The 21,163-nt window shown below is 38.5% G+C and overlaps 1 protein-coding gene across 1 annotated transcript in view; it reads right to left on the reverse strand.

Annotated features, from left to right (window-relative positions):
• The window catches only part of CCDC149 (coiled-coil domain containing 149), a 55,456-nt gene that overhangs the window by 17,814 nt on the left and 16,479 nt on the right, over nt 1-21,163 (reverse strand). The window contains exons 4-9 of the mRNA XM_059817573.1: nt 16,988-17,095; nt 11,302-11,418; nt 9,640-9,812; nt 8,086-8,158; nt 6,672-6,756; nt 5,267-5,411 (exon numbers count right to left, since the gene is read on the reverse strand). Of these exons, the coding sequence (XP_059673556.1) occupies nt 5,267-5,411; nt 6,672-6,756; nt 8,086-8,158; nt 9,640-9,812; nt 11,302-11,418; nt 16,988-17,095 (701 nt within the window). The remainder of the gene's footprint in view (nt 1-5,266; nt 5,412-6,671; nt 6,757-8,085; nt 8,159-9,639; nt 9,813-11,301; nt 11,419-16,987; nt 17,096-21,163) is intronic.

A 21,163-nucleotide genomic window follows, 5' to 3' on the forward strand; every position in this document is an offset into this window, starting at 1 on the left:
CAAGGCAGTAATACCTTCCCATGCTCACCAGAGCTGTGTAATACTGCACTGTGTGCTCTCCACAGAGGGTTTTATGCTGCAGACATTTGAGCATACTGGGAATGTTATTACTGACAAGATGGCAGAATCTGGGAAGGATGTGAAGAATAGCAAACCCAGCAAATATCAAAGGGGCTAGAAAAATTTATTAACAAGGACTAAGTATTTTTGAAATCTCTACTGTGAGGGCTCTGCAATGACACAATAAAAGCCTGTAAGTATTTTAAAGATTACAGAAATATCAAGATGAGACAGAGAATGTAAAAGAGAACAAGAAAGCTTATAATAAATATCAAAGAAAGCACTGAGAGGTACAGGGGTGCATATCAACTAAAAAGCAAACAGTCCATCACATTTACAAGCAGAGGAGAGAAGACATTTGGGAGCAGTTATGTTTATTTCCCCATTGAAACTCAGTAACCAAATATGTTACCAAGGTTATGATGGATCTATTACTGTCCTCTCCAATTACAGTCAAAATTGTTCAAGTCTAGATTTCGCTTTCAGAATGCTTCTGTCTGGTATGAGAGACTCAGCCTTAAGAACTCTATTTTCACATCCCAGTGTATGGCCTGACATCCAGTAACTGTGCTCTGCCATACAAAGCAACAGGGGACAGAGAAAGGCATAGAGCAACTTACAAGAAGCTCTACCTTGCGCACAGGGAGCCCACTCCCATCTCCCTGTCTAAAGCCCCACCAAAGGTCAGCCAAAGGACATGGAGTTCCCCTGGCTTAGAGGGGCAGGGAACAGACAGAGATGATGCAAGACCTCTTCCACATCATGTTAGCTCAGCCAGGGAGTTGACAAAACAACGTTGATGTGGCTAATGATTTTCACTACAAACAGGTCACAAGTTTAGCACTTCAGCCAGGAAAAGAAAAAAATCCGTGTTACTTTCGTAAGTAGTTCACCAGTAGGTCCAGGGCAGAAAAGGGGGGAAAGATAACTGCCCTCCCTGTCAGCTAGCTGTATCACAGAAGGAAACTCAACCCTCTGCATGAAGTTCAGTTATTGCTATTGCTCTTTTATTCAGACAACAATAGCAAAGACACTTTTCTCTTGCTTCTCTTAAATTTTATAATTAATTTATCAGCTGTACCACACTATTTCTAAAGGTTTTGGAGCAAATAGATCCTGATAATTCCTACTGGATCCTCAGAAGAGGCGCTGAGCTATTTTTTAACCTTTGTTTTAGGTTCTCACATAGAAGGATCATTCTGCGGCTCTGAACAATGGTTGGCAAGAAGAGAGGACAATACTTAACCATGCTCCTTTCACTCAGGATAACAGCAAAATACATTCAGTGATGAGTATGATTCTAGTTTGCTCCAAACCACATTATCTGAAGACAGGATGGGAGAAAGGAACCCTACATAAAGCTGCAAGTTCTTGTAGAAACATTTTTTGAAAAATAAATGTGTAAGCATTCCTGAACACAGCATGGTTTATCCCATTCCTTCCTTTCCCCTGTGACCTCCAGATAATTTCCCACTTCCATATGTGCTGTGGAAAGACTGAGCTGTGGTGGCCTGGAACAGCAGGTATTTTTAAAGGGGCTGCATGGGTTCGTAGCATCAAATTCCCTAATTATTTTTTTCTCTCTAGCCATAGTGGACCAGATCTTTCGACTAAAAAAGAAGGATCATGTCATGGGCAAACGTGCTGATAGCTATTTCTGTTGTCCTCTGGTTATGTGTCTAATGCAACGAGAGAGTTAGTCTAAACCTCCCTCCAGGAGAAGGTTTTACAGAAATCTGTTGTTCACATAACAGCAGAAATGTTCCCACTTGAATTCAGAAGCTCCCTTCTAGCTCTCCCATGCTTCCCAACATAAATTGCCATAATCTGAGGGGAGCTGTGCTGATTTACAGCACCTGAGCTCCGTTCACCTCATTTTCAATTTAGATCTTGCTACAGAAGGCATATACCCTCATACAGATACAATCACCCAAAATGTCTATGAACAGGGTCTGTCACAGTCACATACCTAGTGTGACAGACTGACACAATCCTTTTTGTAATTTTGGTCATGACTGAGCTTGCCCAAGTTAGAAATGTTAAAATTAGTACAACATGTCTAAGCAGCAGAGCAGCTTCTATGCTGATCTGGCTTGCATGGGTGCTGGCAATTTCAGGAACAAATTGCACAAAAAAGAACATCGAACAAATGGTTTATTGCTGGAGGAAGAAAAAAAAGATTTTTATCCGCTTGCTATGCAGGGTTAGGACTGTTTATTTTTGCATTTATGTAAGTATTTAATCTTGCAACACGTTACGGCATACAGAATTCATTTACAACTGCCTTTTCAAATTAAGCTAATGCGCTTCTGAGAAAAAACATAGGACGTTACTTAAACTTAGCAGTAGTAGCTACCAATCACCTGGGGAAAACGACCTGTTTTCTTCCCAAACAACTTCTTTTTTTCTTAAAAGTGGGGCTGAAAAAATTGAAGCCTGGATTTAGCCCACTCATTCCTAGGCACATACTCCCACAGCTCCTTTTATCATGCCACATATTTAGAAGAGGCAATAATAATAGTGTGTCTGTTCCAAAAGCAAGTGGCAACGGATGTTTTTAACAACAGTATAACAGCAGAAAGTCAACTTCAACAGCACATCCAAATTCTAATCTATGTAAAAAAACCCACTGTCTTGTTTTTGCTTCAGTTAATCAGAAAGCAAATCTACCATTCTGCCATTGTAAACTTAGATAGCCATATCTCAATCTGCAAGCAACAAAAGAGGTTTTGACTTTAGAGTAGGTTAACTGTTTGGAGGAAAATAAGTTCACACAGTCTGAAAAGTCTAGTTTACTGATAATAGAATCACTAATAGGTGAATCATCTATCAAATATCAAAAGCAGAACTTCTTCCCTGAATGAAACAACCACCCCAAAATCTCACGTTCTTTACCCAACAGAATCTCACCTTCTTCACACAACAATCTGAAAGAGTAACTGTGTCCTCCAAACATGCTCTTTGTGCAGGGAAAGCCAGGCAAACAGGACAGAGGGATGAAGAAGACTTCTACCTTCTGATTTATGTAAAACCTTTTGTCATTACAATTCTCTCTAGTCTCCCATCCTTCTCAACTTCCTACTTTGAATGGAGAAATGTCTTCAACAAAAGAATGCATCTTCTACTAGTACCAGTTTATGGACCTGTCCGTTTTACTTGTGCACTGACCTCTCTCTCACCTCTAACCTTCTCCAACAGGTGGGCAGTTTCTTCCTCATTTTCAGAAGTTAGCAGTCTTGTAACTTTTTACACGGCAAATAAGTGTCCCCAACAACCAGCTAATGCACCTCAAATAAAGGATGTTTCTCCCTGATGTCCTACCTGCATTTCCCTTTTACACTTTAACCCTTTTTTGTCTTAGGTGTTTCTGCTTGAAGTAGTTCCCACTCCCTCTAGCTTCTTAAAAGCTTCCCAAGGTGACAAAAAGAATGACCATATCACACAGGTGCATTGCTAATGCTCTTCACTCAACTTGCCCAGGATTTGTCTGTCTTTTTTTTTTTCCCCTGAAGCATCCTGAACTGAACACAACACTACAGCTCTGAGCACACTCCTGAGCTGGGAGAGATATGGATTGTCACCTCCCTCTGAGATCTGATCTTCTATTGGGCACACAATATTAGTTTGTGCACACATCCAATCTCTGTATGTGACCAGTGGCTATATACGACCAGTTGGGCACACAGATAAAAGAATCTTATGTCCTTGTGAAGGCTTATCTCAAGAAAACCCATACTCAAGAGTTGAAAGCAGAGACAGTGGTACCATAAGCAAAGCCATCCTCGCAATGATACATTTGAGAGATGCAAGAGACTGCATGTGATCAAAGAGAGATACAAAATTAAGGAAGAAGTTTGCTGTGGTTATAGGCAAGAGTATGCAAACTAGAACATCAGGTAATGATACAGTATCAGGATGTAAAAGGCAAAGATTGGTTATACCTGGAATAACAAAAGTTATTCTCTGGATGTTTTCCTTCTGATGTTACATTAGCAGTAAGAAGGGACTAAGCTGATGTTATCCCTTCATTAGCACTGCTCAGTGCAGGAATTCCTCTTGCATTACATGACACACTTACAGACATGAATTGACTGAGCTGCCATCAGTTAGATCTGGGCTACATTTTCACAGCTTTAGTCTCCCTTTAGCTGATTAGGCATTTGCTTTCTCAAGAGTATTAAGAGTGGCTATAAACTGCTCTTCCAATTCTGTTGCCGCATCACTAAGAATTATGCAATGGAGTTTGCCTAGTATCAGAGTTATCAATTTTCAAAATGAATCATCTATTCTAGTGCAATACAGTTTACTTCAGTACTACTCCTTCCTTTCATGAAAGATGTCTGCCTGTTTCTGGCATCTGGTCCTGATGTGCTTTTGAGAAGCCTGAATAATCTCTGATTACCAGTAGTGACTCAGTGTTAAAAAAAAAAAAAAAAGGGAAAAAAAACCTGAGCACAGAATCAAGGAACACTTCCTAGCTCTGATTTTCATACACTGTATAAGGACAATAATATCAGAATGTCAGAAAATGTGTCAAAAATTATTACATTCTGCCATGATAGGAGCTGTGTGAGACACAAAGAATTCTACTGATGAGTAGAACAGCTAAGAGTAAACAAATTCTCCTTGAAAGTTCAGTTCAGATTTTTAAAAAATCATATAGTAGCAATCCAACTGTATTTATCTCCTGTAACTTTTGGCAAAGTAACTATAGGAGCAACAGCATAGGCTGCTAACCTGTGACAAATGTTACACTAAATCTTTTCAGACCCTTTCCGTGGCACGTTTACTATTCCCACCAGTGTCCATTAGTGAATTCCTACATTTAACAACCAATTATCACATATCTTCTCCTCCAGTTCAAGAGCGTCCTTCCTCCCGGCAGCTTTTCTTTAGCCCTCCCTACAGACTACCTGCTAGCAGTCCCCCCTGAGTTATTATGGTTTGTCTTAAACCTAAGCAGCAAACCAATCCTTGCCTAGCAGAGGCAGACAGGTCTCTGTCAACCCCAGACTTTACTTTGAAAACATAATTTTTCTCTAAACACATACCTGATCTTAAAAACTAAAAGAACCCACCAGTTAACAATGACAACAAATTTTCTGTGAAAATGGACCTTCCTTCCCATTTTCCTGAAAATTCCCCAAAACTATGCCTCTTCCACAGCTTGGTAAATTCTATTATACTTAGAAGTCATGCTACCTACTTGTTGGTTTGCCTTTGGTGTTGTATGACCATGTTTTTTTCATGGATGGTTTCCAGCAATGCAGTGGCCAGTGATTTGAGATCTGAAATGGACTGTGGTGTGGCTGGTAGGCTACATCCATGATCCTCCGACAACAACTCTTGGACTACAATGTTAAAAACACAAATGAGTTTTGGCTTCTCATGCACAGACATGCGACACAAACAATTACTTAGCATTAAAAACTACTTTCATTACTTAAATGAATACATATTTTTTTTCCTTCAATTAACAAACAAAGCCAAAAGACCAGAAATATAATCTCTAGCTGGCATAAAGATGGTGGCTATCTAAGCTGATAGTTACTCCACAGCAGATGCCAGAACCAGTATAGGCAGATGCATCTTATGTTAACTTAATTCTGCTTTTGGGAAATTATTTTTGTTCAGAAGGAAACAAACTCATTCTTCTACAGGCCTACAGATTGGTAAAAAATTGGTCATTTTTCTCCCACTTACATTAAAACATAAACCCACAAGGAAGCTTTTCTATTACTTTTTAGAATTATTATTTCCTTCAGGTTATTTAAGACTGATGTGAAAATATAGTCACCCATGAACTCTTCCTCTGCAGCTTAGAGCCTGTACCTCTCAACCACATCAGGAAGTTCACTAGTATCATTAACATCTGTAACTAGAATCTGGCTCTGCCTCTTTTTTTACATATATATATGTATGTAAGTACATGGAGGACAGAAGCAAGTCAAAACCAAAAAAAGCAAGTTTCAACCTTCCATGACAAATACTACAGATCTCATGTCTGTGTATGAATACACCAACACCTAAACAGCTGGGTACCAGGTATACTGTTTGTCTCAAAGTATTTTCTGTTCTCCTTTCTTTCCTAATCTTGTTATTTTCTCTGAAGGGGGAAAAAGAGATTTCTCCATTTTGCAATCCCATGAAGAAACGTGGGACAAAAGGATTTCTTGCAAAACATCTAAATGTAAAAGCTTCCAAGAACATCAGCAGAAAACCTGACTCTACCTCCTCTACCACCCAGTCTATTTTTCATTGGAATATGAATTGTGATTGCCACAAATCACAAGAGCAAAGAAATAAATAACGAAGTGATTTGTCAGGGTCAAAGTTGCAGAGGGGTTTAGAGATTTAAAAAAAAAAAATTTGATAAAACTGACGGGGGAGAGAATGAATGGCAAAAGAGCAACAAAAGGAGAATCAGTACTCAAGGCAAATTTTATATTATCAAGTCAGCTGAGAAAAGGACAAAAATTAGCACATGATAATAAACAGGAAGGAGAAGAAAGATTTTGGTTTGGTTGGTGAGGAAAGGGTTACTGAAATTAAGAGGTAAGATGGAAGGAATTCAATGACATGTGCAACACCATGCTGCATTTATGTAATACCTTGCTTTGCAGACAGGACTCCAGTCAGAGCACTGCTACTGGATCTACTATGAGTCTTTGAATTTTTTCGTCTCTCTAGTGCATTCTAAGGAAACAACAAATATCTTATTTAGAAAAACAGTGGCCAACAAATCCTTTCTTTAGGAGTAAAGAATCTGGAACTTTGGATTTTGGTCTCAGAATAACTCTGCAGGGCCTGGAGCTTATACCCATAGTAACCTACTCCTGGAGTATTAATCTCCAGCCAAAAACAGTGTTTGCAATGTTACAAAGACTTATTCTGTCTCATTGCAATCACTTTATAGTAGTCTCTCCCACCCACTCCCCTCAATGCATTTTTAAGACTTGTCTATTTTTTAATAATCTGCTGAGTGCCAGTGAAGATACTGCAGTATCCTGTAGAGAGTTATCAGCTGGGAACAAAAATCAGACTTTCCACAGCATTTCTTTGGATAGGCTTCAAAGGGAAAGCTCAAGCTCCTCTATACCATAGTTTCTAGAAGCCCTTTTAATAGCAAATACTGACTTTCAGGAATTAGCAGCAGAATGATCCTGCTACAGAAGTCCAGCTCTTCCAAAACAATTACAGTTCTGAGAAACCCACCAGACCACCAAGATGCCTAGTTCTCACCAATAAACTAACTCACACTCCAACAGACCCAAGTCATAAGCGTGAACAGATGCTGAAATGAACTTGGTACTTTGAGGAGCTTTGCTCATGCACAAAAAGCAATTAGTGCTGTCACTGCTTCATAGTGACCTAAGTGGTTAAGAAGTCCTATTGACAGTCCTAAGACAACCCTTCTCATGCCCTGACAAGCAGCCTTCCCCTCCCACACCCCAAAATCACTTGCGGAAGAAAATAGAGTGCTTGACCTCAGGGAAGAGCAAGAATATTTTGCCCTCAAGATTCAGTTGTGAAGGTTTCATGCAAAACAGCATATATCTTAACCCAGGAATGGAAGAACAAGGAAGACTTAGCAATCATTTAGACACGTGAAGAAACATGGCGGCCATTAGGGAAGAGGGAGACAAGACCTACTTGTGACAGCAACACAGCTGCAGTCATTCACCACGCACTGTGTGACCTGCTACTTTTCAGCTACCAGTGGGCTGGAAGGCTCATCACCCTCCCCAGCAGGTGGAGTGTTCTCCCACAGAACTTAAGGAAAGGTAGTTAATTCATTTTTCAAAATACTCTTAATGGGTATCCCTTTGTAATACATCAGCTAAGAAGCCTAAAAGGAAGACCGAGCATGTAATATGTATACATACTAATACTGTCAGAATGTTAATGGTGGATTTTTCTTTGAAGACACAGTTTTGTTCTTTAAATGCATGTGAACAAGAGAATGAACAATAACCTCCATGAACAACAAAGCACAGTTTAGATGATACATTGAGAGGATCTTACCTTATATTTAGTAATATTAGATTTAAGAAGGTTGACTTCCTCTTGAAGTTGTTTTAATCTCTCTTGAAGATACCTGAAAAAGGAATGTAATCCTTTACTTCATGTTATGTTCAAGTTCTGCCTCGAGCACTCCTCTTTACTATTTGGCATGTCCTCTCTTGAACTACTGAGAGTTCTTTTCCCTCTACAGTTTTGTGAGAGATAAAATAACAAAATCTTACTGCTCTTGACCCCATAAAACTTTAAGTAGGGAAACAAATTGCATCAGAAAAGGAGGCTGCCCTTCTGTTAGATTTGTCAAGTATGCTGTACAACCATTTTATATTGGTTCTCAGGTTTTTGGGGAGGGAAGCTAAAAGGATATATTTATGTCTAGAGGAAATAGTCAGGAAGCACTTACATATGTCCTCTGTACTTGAAGGTTTGTGAGATGGACACATGAAGATTTGTGTATACATCAACACAAGACTCAACTATGCAGAACTTTTGCATTTCAATATCCATCACTTACATGGCACTTCTCATTAGCAATCACAAAGTAGAAAATTTAACAGTATAGTTGAAAAATGGTTTACAGTTAACTGAAACAGTACAGTTCCCCCTAACAGAGTTTATGCACTTGGATTAGATGGCTGTTTCCACATAGGAAAATACCTTTTTCATCTATAACGTGTTTATAAAATATCCTCTTTCATGTCGTGCAACTTCAGCTGTATTAGGGTTTGTGACAATTTAACTATTTTAGAGAAAAAAAATCGTATCACTGTCAGGGGAGCAGAGGGCTTAAATTGATACAGAACTCTGTAGGCCATGCAAAACAGAAAAAAACCCTGGAGTTGCTGGGAGGAAGTAATGCCTTTGGTATTACACTTTCCTACCTGAAGCATAAGTGTAAATGGAAAGTGTCTTACAAGATCTATTTCAGTTTAAGGTAATTGTTGACATTAAGGGAGGTACCTGCTATGGCTATGGCTCTGTCAGAGACTCCTCTCTGTCGTCCTTAGAAGAGACCATAAAACACATTCTTTTCCCTAGGAATTGGCAAGAATACCTACATGGGTGATTTCACCAGCAAGTTTTGTTGGCAAATCACTCCATGTTGACAGCCTCTCCCTGTGGTGAGAATTATGTCCAAAACTGTTAACTCAGGGTACTCAAAGTCCCTGTTTCCAATCCAAGATCAGCCCATTACAGCTCACTATGAGTTTCTGAAGACACTGATTTTTAATATTCTTGCTTTTGGTGCCATACAGCAATGGGAACATAAAGGTCTGCACTTGTCTTCCTTTTCCTTGTTTACCTCTATTTGGGAATATCACTGATGCCTCTGTAGCCAAATGAAACACTGGTAATTTCCTGCAGCCTAACTTTCTCAATATTATTTGATGGTTAGCTACAGTACAAACAAAACAAAAACCAAATTACCAAAATGTCTTAACTTTTACTCTTGGATATATTTTCTTTGAAGTTTTGTTGTGACTGACTTCCTGAGGCTTCTGTGAAATCAATACACTGCTTGTTCTAGGGAAACAGTAAGGTTTGCAATGCACTCACCTGTTCTCCATACATAGAGCATCTACATCGATGATACGGTTTTCATGCCCTCCTAAGACATGATTAAGTTCTTGGTTTAGTCTGTCAGACTTATCTTGGTAAAAAGAACGTTCCTCTTTCACATCCTGTAACTCATCCAGTGTAGCCTGAAGATCACATCTCAGAGTCTCGATCTGAGAAGAAGAGAGCTGTATGACTATTTTGAAGTTTAAACAAAAGATTATGTAGCGCCCAAACTGAAAACAGCAACAAGCACTGCATGTCTGAACAGGATTGATTTTGGACAGTCAAAAGTCTTTCCAAAGCTCATAATCCCCAGTACTTTTACTCTATTTTGGTATTGTTTCATTAATTTGAAGTTAAGTAACTTCAGCAATTAGAATTGTTTTACAAAATTTCTAGAAAACAACTAAAATGTAACAGCAAAAGAAACCTTAATCCATACTGTAATTCTGCTACAACTATATTAAGATGATTTTAGCATGTAATTTCTAGAACTTCAGGAATGATCTTAACTGAGTAAGAATTTGGCAAACTTGGAGGATGAAGATAAAGTCTGTAAGGGGGAATTTATATTAATTACAAGACTTTCAGCAATGAAGTTCCACAGAATAGAAAGAAGAACTGAGAAAAGTACAAAATAAGCCAGCATGGAGTTGACAGGGTGAGCTTTGCTATTAAGCAAAAGGGTGAAGGAGTCCATATGAAAGACACTCAAGGACAAAGAGCTTCAAACTGCCAAGGAAAGGAAATGGCGAGTGTGAGAAAAGTTTGCAATGAGTTGCGGAGTCTCCACTGGCACCTCAGAAAACACTGATAAGCCAGGAAGGACAACAGAAGACCATGTGAAAAGAGGCCAGGTGATGAACAGACAGAGCGCAAGCTTCGGAACAGAGATACCAGAGAGAATCACACTGGAAGAAGACCAAGTGCAGCCAACAGACCTTCTGGTAAGCTAAAGTAGTGCTGCACTTGAGTGAAGACTGAAAAACAAGAAATATGCATCTCTTTCTGGATCACAGAATGGCTCATTCAGGGTAGAACTGACATTGGTAGGAATGAGTGTGGGAATAACAGAGAACACAAACCCCCAAAATGTTCCAGAAAGCTATGTATCAGTATTAGTGAAAGAGCCTGATGAATTGGATGCTGCATGGTACATAGTATTCCCTACAGACTTGAAGTAGGGAAAAAACGTCTGAAGCAAGAATTTTTCAAAAGAGGGAAAGAAATACCTAAGAGGCAGGAGGAAGAGAAGACTAACAACACTTCTACAGAAAAATTGATTTAGAGAATATCTTTAGGAGATACATCAGCCACCACATATTGTGTTGAATACTTGTAACAGCTTTCACTAAGGATTCTCTTTCATTGACATTAATTGACAATATTCAATTGTCACAAGTTGTTGCTGTACATTATAAAATGAGAAGAATCAATAATCTAGAGAAGGATTCCTGAGATTAGGAAAATCACTCTAACCATGTATGCATGTTTAAGTTAGTGCTTAATAAGAACGATTTCAGTAAAAATCCCAACACCTTCACGACTATTTGCAATGTTAATCAGCTACCAGCCCTCCAAACACAATAGAAGCAGTCATTTACTTGCAACTGCACTAGCTCTGTAAAACGTGACAGTATGTGCCCATTTAGTTATTACTTGCTCTCGAGCCTTCTCCAATTGTTGAACAAGGTCCTCCCGTTCATGTGCTGCAAAGTGGCGAGCCCCAACTTCATCATCTCCAAGTCTTTGCTTTGCTATTGTCATTCGAAGGAGCTGCAATTACAAAACCAGATTCGGTAAGCAAGAGAACACAGGCTGTAGCATCAGAGTACATCTGCATCGGAAAGAGTAAAGCTGTCATAGATTTCATCTCTTTCAGGCCAAACAGCTGGTATTATTTAAACCAGAGGGAATTTTCTGAGCTGAGGGCTCAATCCTGTTCTCAGCGAAAAATTCCAGTCGAACACTCAAAGCATCAACAGGAGCTGAATTAGACCCTGCAACAATAGTCACCAGGGTATACAAATGATGAAAGACCAAGTAAACACAGACACGTGGTCAATGCTTTTTAGTAGTGACAGGAACTAATTCCGGTCAGACTAAAACTAGAGAATTCTCAGAAAGCCTATTTCACATGTAAATCTTAAAGTTATCTTCCTAGTTAAGAATAAAAAGGCACGAAGTGGCTTGCCCAGCTCCATTTTACTGATACCTTTTAAAATCCCACTGCACTACATCAGTGCAGAATTTGCATTAACAGGTGCTAATACATTTTCTTATGCATTTATTTTTTTCATCTACTCACAAAAGTTAATTCATGTTAAAAACAAAAAACGGGCCAAAACCAAAAAAACTTGGCCAAAATGCTTAAACAGCTAATGAAATAATGAGCTTTGTGACTGCTGAAAACAGTCTGACTTGAACTAATACACAGTTATATTCAATATCCAAAGCAAAAAGCAACTACCTTTCAAGAATCATGGAGTATTAAAATAACCATCTATAAGGCATTCAGCATTTGCAGGTGCTTATACTGAGTACAGCTAGGCAAAAGTGTTGCCTCTCCATGGTCTCATTTGTAGTAGGTCCACAGAGACTAGAGAAACCCACCACAATTACCAGCCTGACTTTCGCCATATCTCTGACTGCACCAAGGAATTAATGTACATCATTATATTGCAGAGTTAGGGAAAAAAAAAAAAAAAATCAATCTTCTGAAGTAGAAGATTGTACATTAAAAATCTATCTTTGGTATTTATGGGCTGCCAGTCACCATAGCTGCAATGTGCCAATTAAAATCCTGCTGATGCAAGACAGACCACCAAAATCATCCTCGCCACTTATTTCAGCTCCCGTTCAGAGCAAGTCACTGAAGCCAGTACAACTTGTTCTGATAAGCAGTTTACTTGTTCAGGGGAATCTGTGCCCCCAAAAGTAACTGGTTTTGGCAAACCACATTTCCCTATCCCCACGGGGAAAGTACAAACCACTGCACAGTTACTAAGGCTGAATGGATCCTAGGAGATATAATACCTATTAATTTCTTTATCAAAACAAGTCAGTCAAAAAGGCAACTAGCAAATCTTGGAATGGCTTCATAGCTATGGGACTGGTTTTTTTAAATGCTAAAAGGCTGATGAACAAAATGTATGGTAACATGATTTAATTCAGTTAGATTCAATCAATTTCTAGAATCTCTCACTAGTGAGAAAGGCAGCAAGAAGCAAATGTAATAACATTTTGAGGACTCAATCTTGTTCAGAAAAACTGGAAACGGGACAGGGAAATCTCACTTTACCAATACTTCTAATGCCTGGAGCAGAGCAAAACTTCTCTATAATGCTCGGCACCAGGCTGGGAACTGGATCAGAGCTGTGACTCACGCACTATGACCAGCTCTTCTCCAGCCTGGGAGGGGGTGACACGTAAGATGCAATTATAACTGCAAGCAATTATTACTTGCAAGGTCAAACAGTCTGCCAATAAAAGGAAAACTCTATTTACTACTAATTTTGAGGTGAAAACAAAAACGTATGAACTCTTACGAAAAGAATGTTTCAGAAATCCAAATTCAGCCAGTAAAAGCAGCATTATAAACATACATAAAATAAAGCAAAATACCAATCCATAAAACGACAGAGTGCTTCTTCCAAACAGTTGGCCAATCAGAGAGTTGACAGGGCAGAACAGGCCAAGTCCTTTAATTCTGCATTGCGAATGTCTCATGAGGCACCACCACCTGCTATAAAATTCTTCCTTGAAAATGCTGTGACCCAAAGAGACACTAAGTGTTATGCCAGAGGGTTAAGGGTTTATTTCATATATTAGTGCTTTCTTATAACCTTTATACACCTGCCCTCTGGCTGCTGTATTTTTATTTCTGTCATTCAGAAATCACCGAGGAAAGGACTGTTCAACTTCATTTTGCAGCTAGAGAATAGGTTAACGCTACCCCTCAGGATTCTGTGAACAGCATCCACAGCAGAGTGGATTTAAATTAATGGCACCTTACCAGAGGTAGCTCCTGTTTGTGAAGAACCCATAGAGTGTTCACCAAAACAATCCAGTGCCGCAAGCCACTACTCTTTATTATTTTAATATCACAGCTTTTTCTTAATCAGTGTCAGCTAAAATAATTATTTATAAAGTAGCAACTCTGTAGCAGCCCCACAACGCCCCAAACAGGCTTCACTGCAATAGCTGCTGTGCAGGCTAGGAGTCCACAGACAATGCCGGTGCCAAAGTTGTACATTCCTGATTATCGATAAAACATGCAGAAGGAAAAGGGAAACAAGCACAACCAGTAAATTCTTCATGGAAGGCAGAAACCATCCTGTTTAGCCACAATCACCGACAGCAACTGTCTTCACTACGTTGCCTACAAAAATCTTAAGAAGTGGACCAGAACTATGCAAATTTGCTACCTTAAGTCCCAGTTCTGCCAAAACACATGCACCACATTTAACATTTTTCCACTGTTGCTGCATGAATGATTGTCTGCCTTATAATAACAAACTGTCGGTAATACCCCAGCCATTGTTTTCCATGCATCTTCCTCTCACTTAGCCCTGCCCTCAACAGCTTACAAAACCATTTCTTTGCGTAGGTAGGAATTCAAGTGAAGGCAACTGAGTCATCTCGTCTTCCAGAAGCCTCCAGATTCTCCTATGCTTTCCATTTTCACCCTTATACAAGAGAGAATTGTATTTCCTAACTATCCTCCTCTAAGTTTCAGTAACTGTTCTCCAAGTATTGCTGCCAGAATGTTAGGAAGGAAAAAGATTTACAAATAACTATCATAAACATAGAATAGTTTTCATGTGTCAGAGCTGATAAGAGATTGTGATCAGTCATAAAAATAAATAGTCTTAGATATCTGTTGCTGGAGCACTGCAGTCTAACTATTGCTGTATTTCTGAAACTGCAGCAACAAATCCTTCCAGAGACTGCCTGAAGAAGTTTTATTATTCGTGCCAACAGAATTGTAGCTGAAATCAAAGGAAAAAATTAGTCCAGTTAAACCAAATGCAAGTAATTTGTTATTGCCTAACTGATGACGTACTTAACATGATTTCAACAACAAGTAAAATGTCACCAGTTTAAGGTCTTGCTAATCCAAGTGACTGTATCCTGCTAGTAGCAAACATTAAAGCGGTGAAAAACAAGTCAAGCTATCAAAACAATTCTTTATCAATAGAGCTAATATGTGATATTTAAAGAGTTTTTTTTCTTTTTTAGTCCTACAAAGCTCTTGCCACTCAGTGACAAAGCCTGCATGAGTCACCCCTGCTCAGACACAGGCAGAATTGTTCATCCATAAGCAGCTTCACTTGCTGCAAAAGCAGCTGTTTGTTCATCTCTTGCCAGAAGTAAGGTTGACGTAGACCAGCTGGGCAGGATGCCCTCCCTCGCTTTGGAAAAAGCAAAGAGAAGAATGCAGGGGAAAAATGTAAGAACAAGCAAATTATTATAGTTCTTTGTTTTTGTATATACCATACATTATCTGGACTCCAGTGCCTGAAGTAACCCAGCTGCCGGTACAGGAGAACTGATGAGCAGAACAGAATGGCTTTGGGAAAAATCCTAGAATTTTATCACCAAAGCTAGGAGGGAGCAAAATCTGACACAGGAGGAGAGTGTTAAATCCCTCAGAGAGATGGCAATGCTTTTTTAGGCGCTTCAAAAAACAGCAACCTGACTCTAAAATAAGCTATATTTCTCATTTACTAGGAAAGTGAAGAATGTGTTCCAAAAATGAAAATCCTAGTCTAAATTAATCCCTGTCTGATGCAGTTCTTTCCTCCCCCTCTTTATTTAGTAATGCACTATTTTGCACCTTTTCAAGAGGGGCACAGTGGGCAGAATAACTCTTTCTGTATTTTTCCATTCGTTATGAGGATCATGAATTTAAATTCATGCTGAGAATACAGATGTCACAAAGATGACCAGCTAATACCAAGTTAACCCCCGAAGGCAAATCTAAACAAAGCCAGTTCAAGCACAAAGCAGTAGGCTCTGTGTTACCAAGATCATATTGTTATAAGGAATTAGAATAAGTACATAACCTGGATATTAAATATGACGTAGTTTTACTACCTTTGTGTTCTGTTTTTACTTACAAACCCTTGCTACCTGTTCAGGACTGGCTTGGGAAAGGCTGTATGGCATAATATTGGTACTGGAGAACTGCAAGGCACTGTAATATAGTTCAAACAATAATATGCAAATGAAAAGAAACACTAGGAAAGCTGGTCTTTGAAGACTTGAGCAAGTTACACCGAATGCTATGCATACTACAAATCCAGGTCTCACTTGACCCTCTCTCAGCTCCCTGAACACCTTCAAGGAAGTCCTTTGGGATAAACAATGAAAAAAACTGCATTATCACACTATACTAATGTTTAAAATAAAATAAATAAAAGAAAATGAACTTAAATGGGAAGAAAAACTCCACTTGAATAATTAAAAGCCACATCATTTTTATTCACAGTTTTAAATCCCTTAAGTTTAAAACTATAGTTGAGGGAGGGAAGTTATCATTCATTATTTGTTTCATTTTTTACTTCGTTAACCACCTCAACTCTCAAATTCAACCTCTCACTAGTTTGATCTCTGAACGTACTTTTGCATACAGCTCCAGCTGTGAATGTTACACACATTTGGCTTGAGTTTAAATATTTCAATTAACAGAGACAACAGGAGTTTGATTAATACCAAATGGCAGATTTTGAGCAATGTTCCATATAACTTGCTAAATTTAGCAATAAAATAAATTGGTTATGTAAGGGTAATAGGATAAGGGCTTAATACAAAGCTCACTATATATATTTGTGATCAACTGCTCTATATTTCTGAAGGGAAAAATTATGCCTCCCCTGGTTTTATCATCTACTAAAATTTTGCATTTTCATTGCAAAAAAATTGAAAATTATCACATGATGAAGAATACATGCTTATCCATACTTATTTGTAAGAGGAAATACCACTAACAAATAAGAGAGAAAGAGAGAAAGACAGAGAAAGAGAGAAAGACAGAGAAAGAGAGAAAGACAGAGAAAGAGAGAAAGACAGAGAAAGAGAGAAAGTCTGAGATCATTAAAGCAAAGCTAGGTGCAAAATACATAGTTAAAGACAACAGAGCAAAAGCAGCACACAAAAATATATAATAAGCTGCACTTACTGGTATCCTGCACAAGCTTCTTTTGTTCTACTGTTTTGAGCATTTACTGTAATCAAAGTATTCTAGAAGTTCTTGTAACCCATTGTTTTATTTGTTTTCCTAAGAAGTAAATGCAAAACTCCAGCCCAGTTTACACATTTTGGTAACAAAAATTTCTAATACCTTATTGTCACCTTGTACTTCTCCCAGTCTCTGCTGAAGCTCTCTAATCTCTTCTCCAAGATGTTTATTTCGATCTTGAGCCTCACTCAGTAGTTGTGCAAGATTTGCCTAGAAAAGGAGTAAATATCAGTCATAAGTTAGTGCCTATGGAGAGAAGTTTAAGTGGTGACTGAAAAGAAACCCTAAACTTACTCCTTGTCTGCCAACAATCTTTACTTTTATTGTTGTTGGTACCCAGACTTCATGCTTCATTAGAGAGAGAACAAGAGAAGTCACCAGGGTTCCGTTATCTTTAATGGTAGGAAATACATAGATCATGTATGCACACACAGTGCCAGAACAGCACACAAGCCCCAAACAAGACAAATAGAAAACATCTCCGCTAGCTCTGGTATCTTGGCTGGTGGGAAGAGCGAAGTGCAGAGTACTTTAACAATGTTTATACAAAGTTGCCTAAATAATAGTTAAATTAATAGTTAATAAACTTGCATATAATTAGACAAAAGGCACAGCTGAGAAATAACGATGATGTAATTATATTCCCTAATAGTGTTTAGAGGAGATTCCTAGCCAGTAAAGAGGATGCCAGTCAGAGTCCCTGCCCCTATACGGAGCTGTACCATGGATACCTAGTAGCACAAAATTTCAAATGTGACCTGACTTGTGTTGTCAGCTAGTATGTAGACTTCTAGAAAAATAGAGGTGAAAACTAGAGATTAAAACCAAACACACCTTCCATCCCCAAATAATCCAGGTCAAAAGTTATCATTCACATTAACCTACTAAGTTAGCAGGGCAAGCAGTCTGGTCTATAATTTTACAATTAAATTCCATCGTCTTGATCACTAACCAAAAATAATGCAATCTCCTCCTTTCCTATCTATGATATCTGAAAATGAGCAAATACTACAGATAAATTTATTGTATTTTTACCCTAAAAATATCTCACGAATACACAAACATCGATCCAGCACAAGAAAAGCCTACCAATGGCATCTCTTCTAAGAGAGCTATAATCATAGTGGCTAATATGCAGGCTTTCAAGACATTGATAGGTGCGTCATCCATTGCCATAAATCTGAAGAGTATAAAAAGAAATAAAAAAAGAATTTTCAGATCATGACTTGGTAAAGCCCCATGAATCTGTATTTCCTAGCTACCCTTACATGTACTCCCTGGGTTTGAGGCCAACACATCAACTGACTGTTCCTAGTTCTCTCTTGGTATTTTAGGTTTAGGTTTAGCTTCCCTACCTGCTGCGCCTTCTCTTTCAACTCCCCCATTTCTCTATTTTGATCTCTCTCTTTTTCAGTCCTGCTCTTTTACCCAGTCATTCTCACTATCGCTTGACGTCTCGTAGGATGTTTTTGTGAGTTTTATCTTTAAAATGCATACACTATCAAATCAACAAGGCATCTGATAGCCATTCCTGCTATCTTTCCCCTTGTTCACCAAAAACTGCTAATTCCACACATCCTGTTTCATATTTAAGAGAACTGTTAACATGAATATAGCTACACATGCATCTGACCAGTTGCAGGATTAGACTATTAAACTACCATCAGTTGGAACTTTTGTACGCTACTATATGCAGAAGCTGGCTGCAAACTCCAATTGGTCTAAAATAGCAATAGCTTCAAACTTTTAAACAGGAAAAATAACTCAAGAAACTGATATATCCTACTTGATGAACAAGCCTGATTCACTGCTACAGCTTCTGTAATTCTGGTGCTCTGCGATCACAGGTTCAGAAGAAAGTAAGGTAAGTTTCCCAGAGTTTTGGAAGAGAGTAAAGCATTTTTTAAACTACTGATAAACCTGAAGACTGCAAATAAATAATTTGGGAAAAAAGTGTAATAGCAAAAAACGTAAATAGCCAGTTGTAGTGCCGAAATTAAGCTGCCTTTAATTTTATTTTCAAGACAGCAACCATTCAAGCAACGCAAAAGGTCCCTCAAGTATGCTTTGGTAGAATGACTTTTTTCTTTCTACACATTAAATGAATGTGTAATAGTCATTCGTATACTGAATGAATCAAGGAGCTTCAGAACACATTCAGCCAATGGTTTTGAGAGGTACTTCTTAATGGCTGTTTAAAAGAAAGAAAACAACCCATGTTTGCAGGAAATTGTATTTAAACTGAAGTATCTATGGGTACTGCTCAGCTGCCTTTTTTTTTTTTTTTTTTTGAAGAAAGCTGACTTTCAGTAGAGGCCATCCAACCACCAGACTCAGTTAAAAGGAACATGATTTGCACAAACCTCTCTGAAACACTTCTATTTATAAAGTCCCTTTATATGATGAATTTGAACAACTCCTAACACTGCAATGCCACATGTAATTTCAACACCTGGGAAGAACTCAATCTCACTAATCAGTGTTTACAGCCACAAGACCAGGATTCTAGCCGTCTGTAGTCAAAACCCAGCTCCCAGTAACTGCAGAAAAGGCATTACCATGCCTATACTAAATTTTCCTGCTCAGATTTATTTCCTTTAAGACCATTTCTCTGAGATTGCAATTCTATGGTGAATTTTATTTGTCAGTCATATAAATGACTTAACGTGACAAAAACCTTTACACTTGAGACAGAGATTTTGGAAGAAACTTTAAACGAAGAATTTTAGACACCAAAATAAAACAGCCTCGTTTAAGCATACTAAGAGCATTACAATGAGCTAAGTATAGACTTGCTTCTTAATGCAAAGCTTCCATTATACTTCTGTTAAACTAAAACAACCAAGCTATGTCACAGAAGTAGTCTCCAGCAATTATTCATTTCCCTGGCTTAGAGGTTCCATACAATGTATAATTTAGATTGTTCCCAGTTTTAAAGGTTTTGGCAAGACCTCATTAAAGCTCTCAGTTAAATGTGGATAGAAGGAGAAACATTTGATTTTCAAAAGTGCTCTACTGGGCTTAAAGAGAGCCAGCCAAGAGGATACATTGAACGACACCTGGACTTGGTACCATTTCTTTGGCATATATAAGAAAACATACCATATGGTTGAACGATGATAAAACTAACAATGGAGGACTGGCTTTGTGAACCTGTAAGCATATATTTTTTGAGGAAAGGGGAGAAATCTATGCAAGGAGAAAGGCGATTCATTTTTCCACCTGGCAACTTCTTTTCAATATTCATAGAACAAACACAGAATTCACTTAGAAATTCAAGACAAGTTACTTCAGCAGACTATAAAGCTCATATCATTTAGCTGTGCAACACGGAACAACTCTCTGAAAATTAGCCAAATTCAGCTTCTCTAGACTGAATTTCTTTGACAGTTTCTTTTGATTCTAGGTGAAGCCTTAAAAAGCCTCCTGTAACTGCCAGAGACTTTACTTCCTTCACTCACACTATTCAAAACTAACTCCAAAGTACTGATGAAGAGAGATTTCTGAGCCGTGGGTAACAGAAGGGAAAGACGCAGAGGTCTATACCTTTCTACTGCCTCATCTTGTGTTGCCTCTGCAACAACGCGCAGCAGTGGAAACTCTTGGTTTCTCCTACCCTCTCTCAATGCAACTATTTGTAATACTAAATAACAGATAGTGCTTCATTCAAGTCTTTAACTGACTGCCCAATATCAGAGAATCTTCCTGGAGCTCTGTCCACCTCTGGTGACGTCCAGTGTCTAGTAGGTATTCTTGAGTCTCTGCAGCACGACAAGCTACTTGTTTTATGTCCATCTGTCACAGGGAAGCGTGCATGTATGATTTGAGCACAGTCCAAACCCCCATAGACATAAGAAATTGTCCCCACATTCCTTTTTCCTCTGACCAAAAGCAAACACGACTACTGACAATGATCCCACCAGAAGGTAAGATGAAAGGTGAAAAAGATTGATGTGAGAGTGAGAAGTGGGAAGTACCTACCTTTATTACATAGGGGGAAAAAAAGCACCATAAATCAGAACAGACCAGAGAGTGAAAGATTCAATGGGATGGGATCACAGACCTCACCCTTTTCCACTTAGACTTTGTTAAAATTTGGAAGAACATTTTTGGGATAGAAGGTGGAAGAGAGCCTTACTTTTAGCTACATATAAGCCTCTGAAACTACTGACAAAAATACCTATAAATATTTATTAACATAAGCCAGTGAATACCTGTCAGACAGCAACAGATCTTTGGTCACTACTGACCAATAACCCAAGAAGAAGGGGAAAAAAG

The sequence above is a fragment of the Gavia stellata genome, chromosome 5 (assembly GCF_030936135.1).
Source record: "Gavia stellata isolate bGavSte3 chromosome 5, bGavSte3.hap2, whole genome shotgun sequence".
Lineage (NCBI taxonomy): Eukaryota > Metazoa > Chordata > Aves > Gaviiformes > Gaviidae > Gavia > Gavia stellata.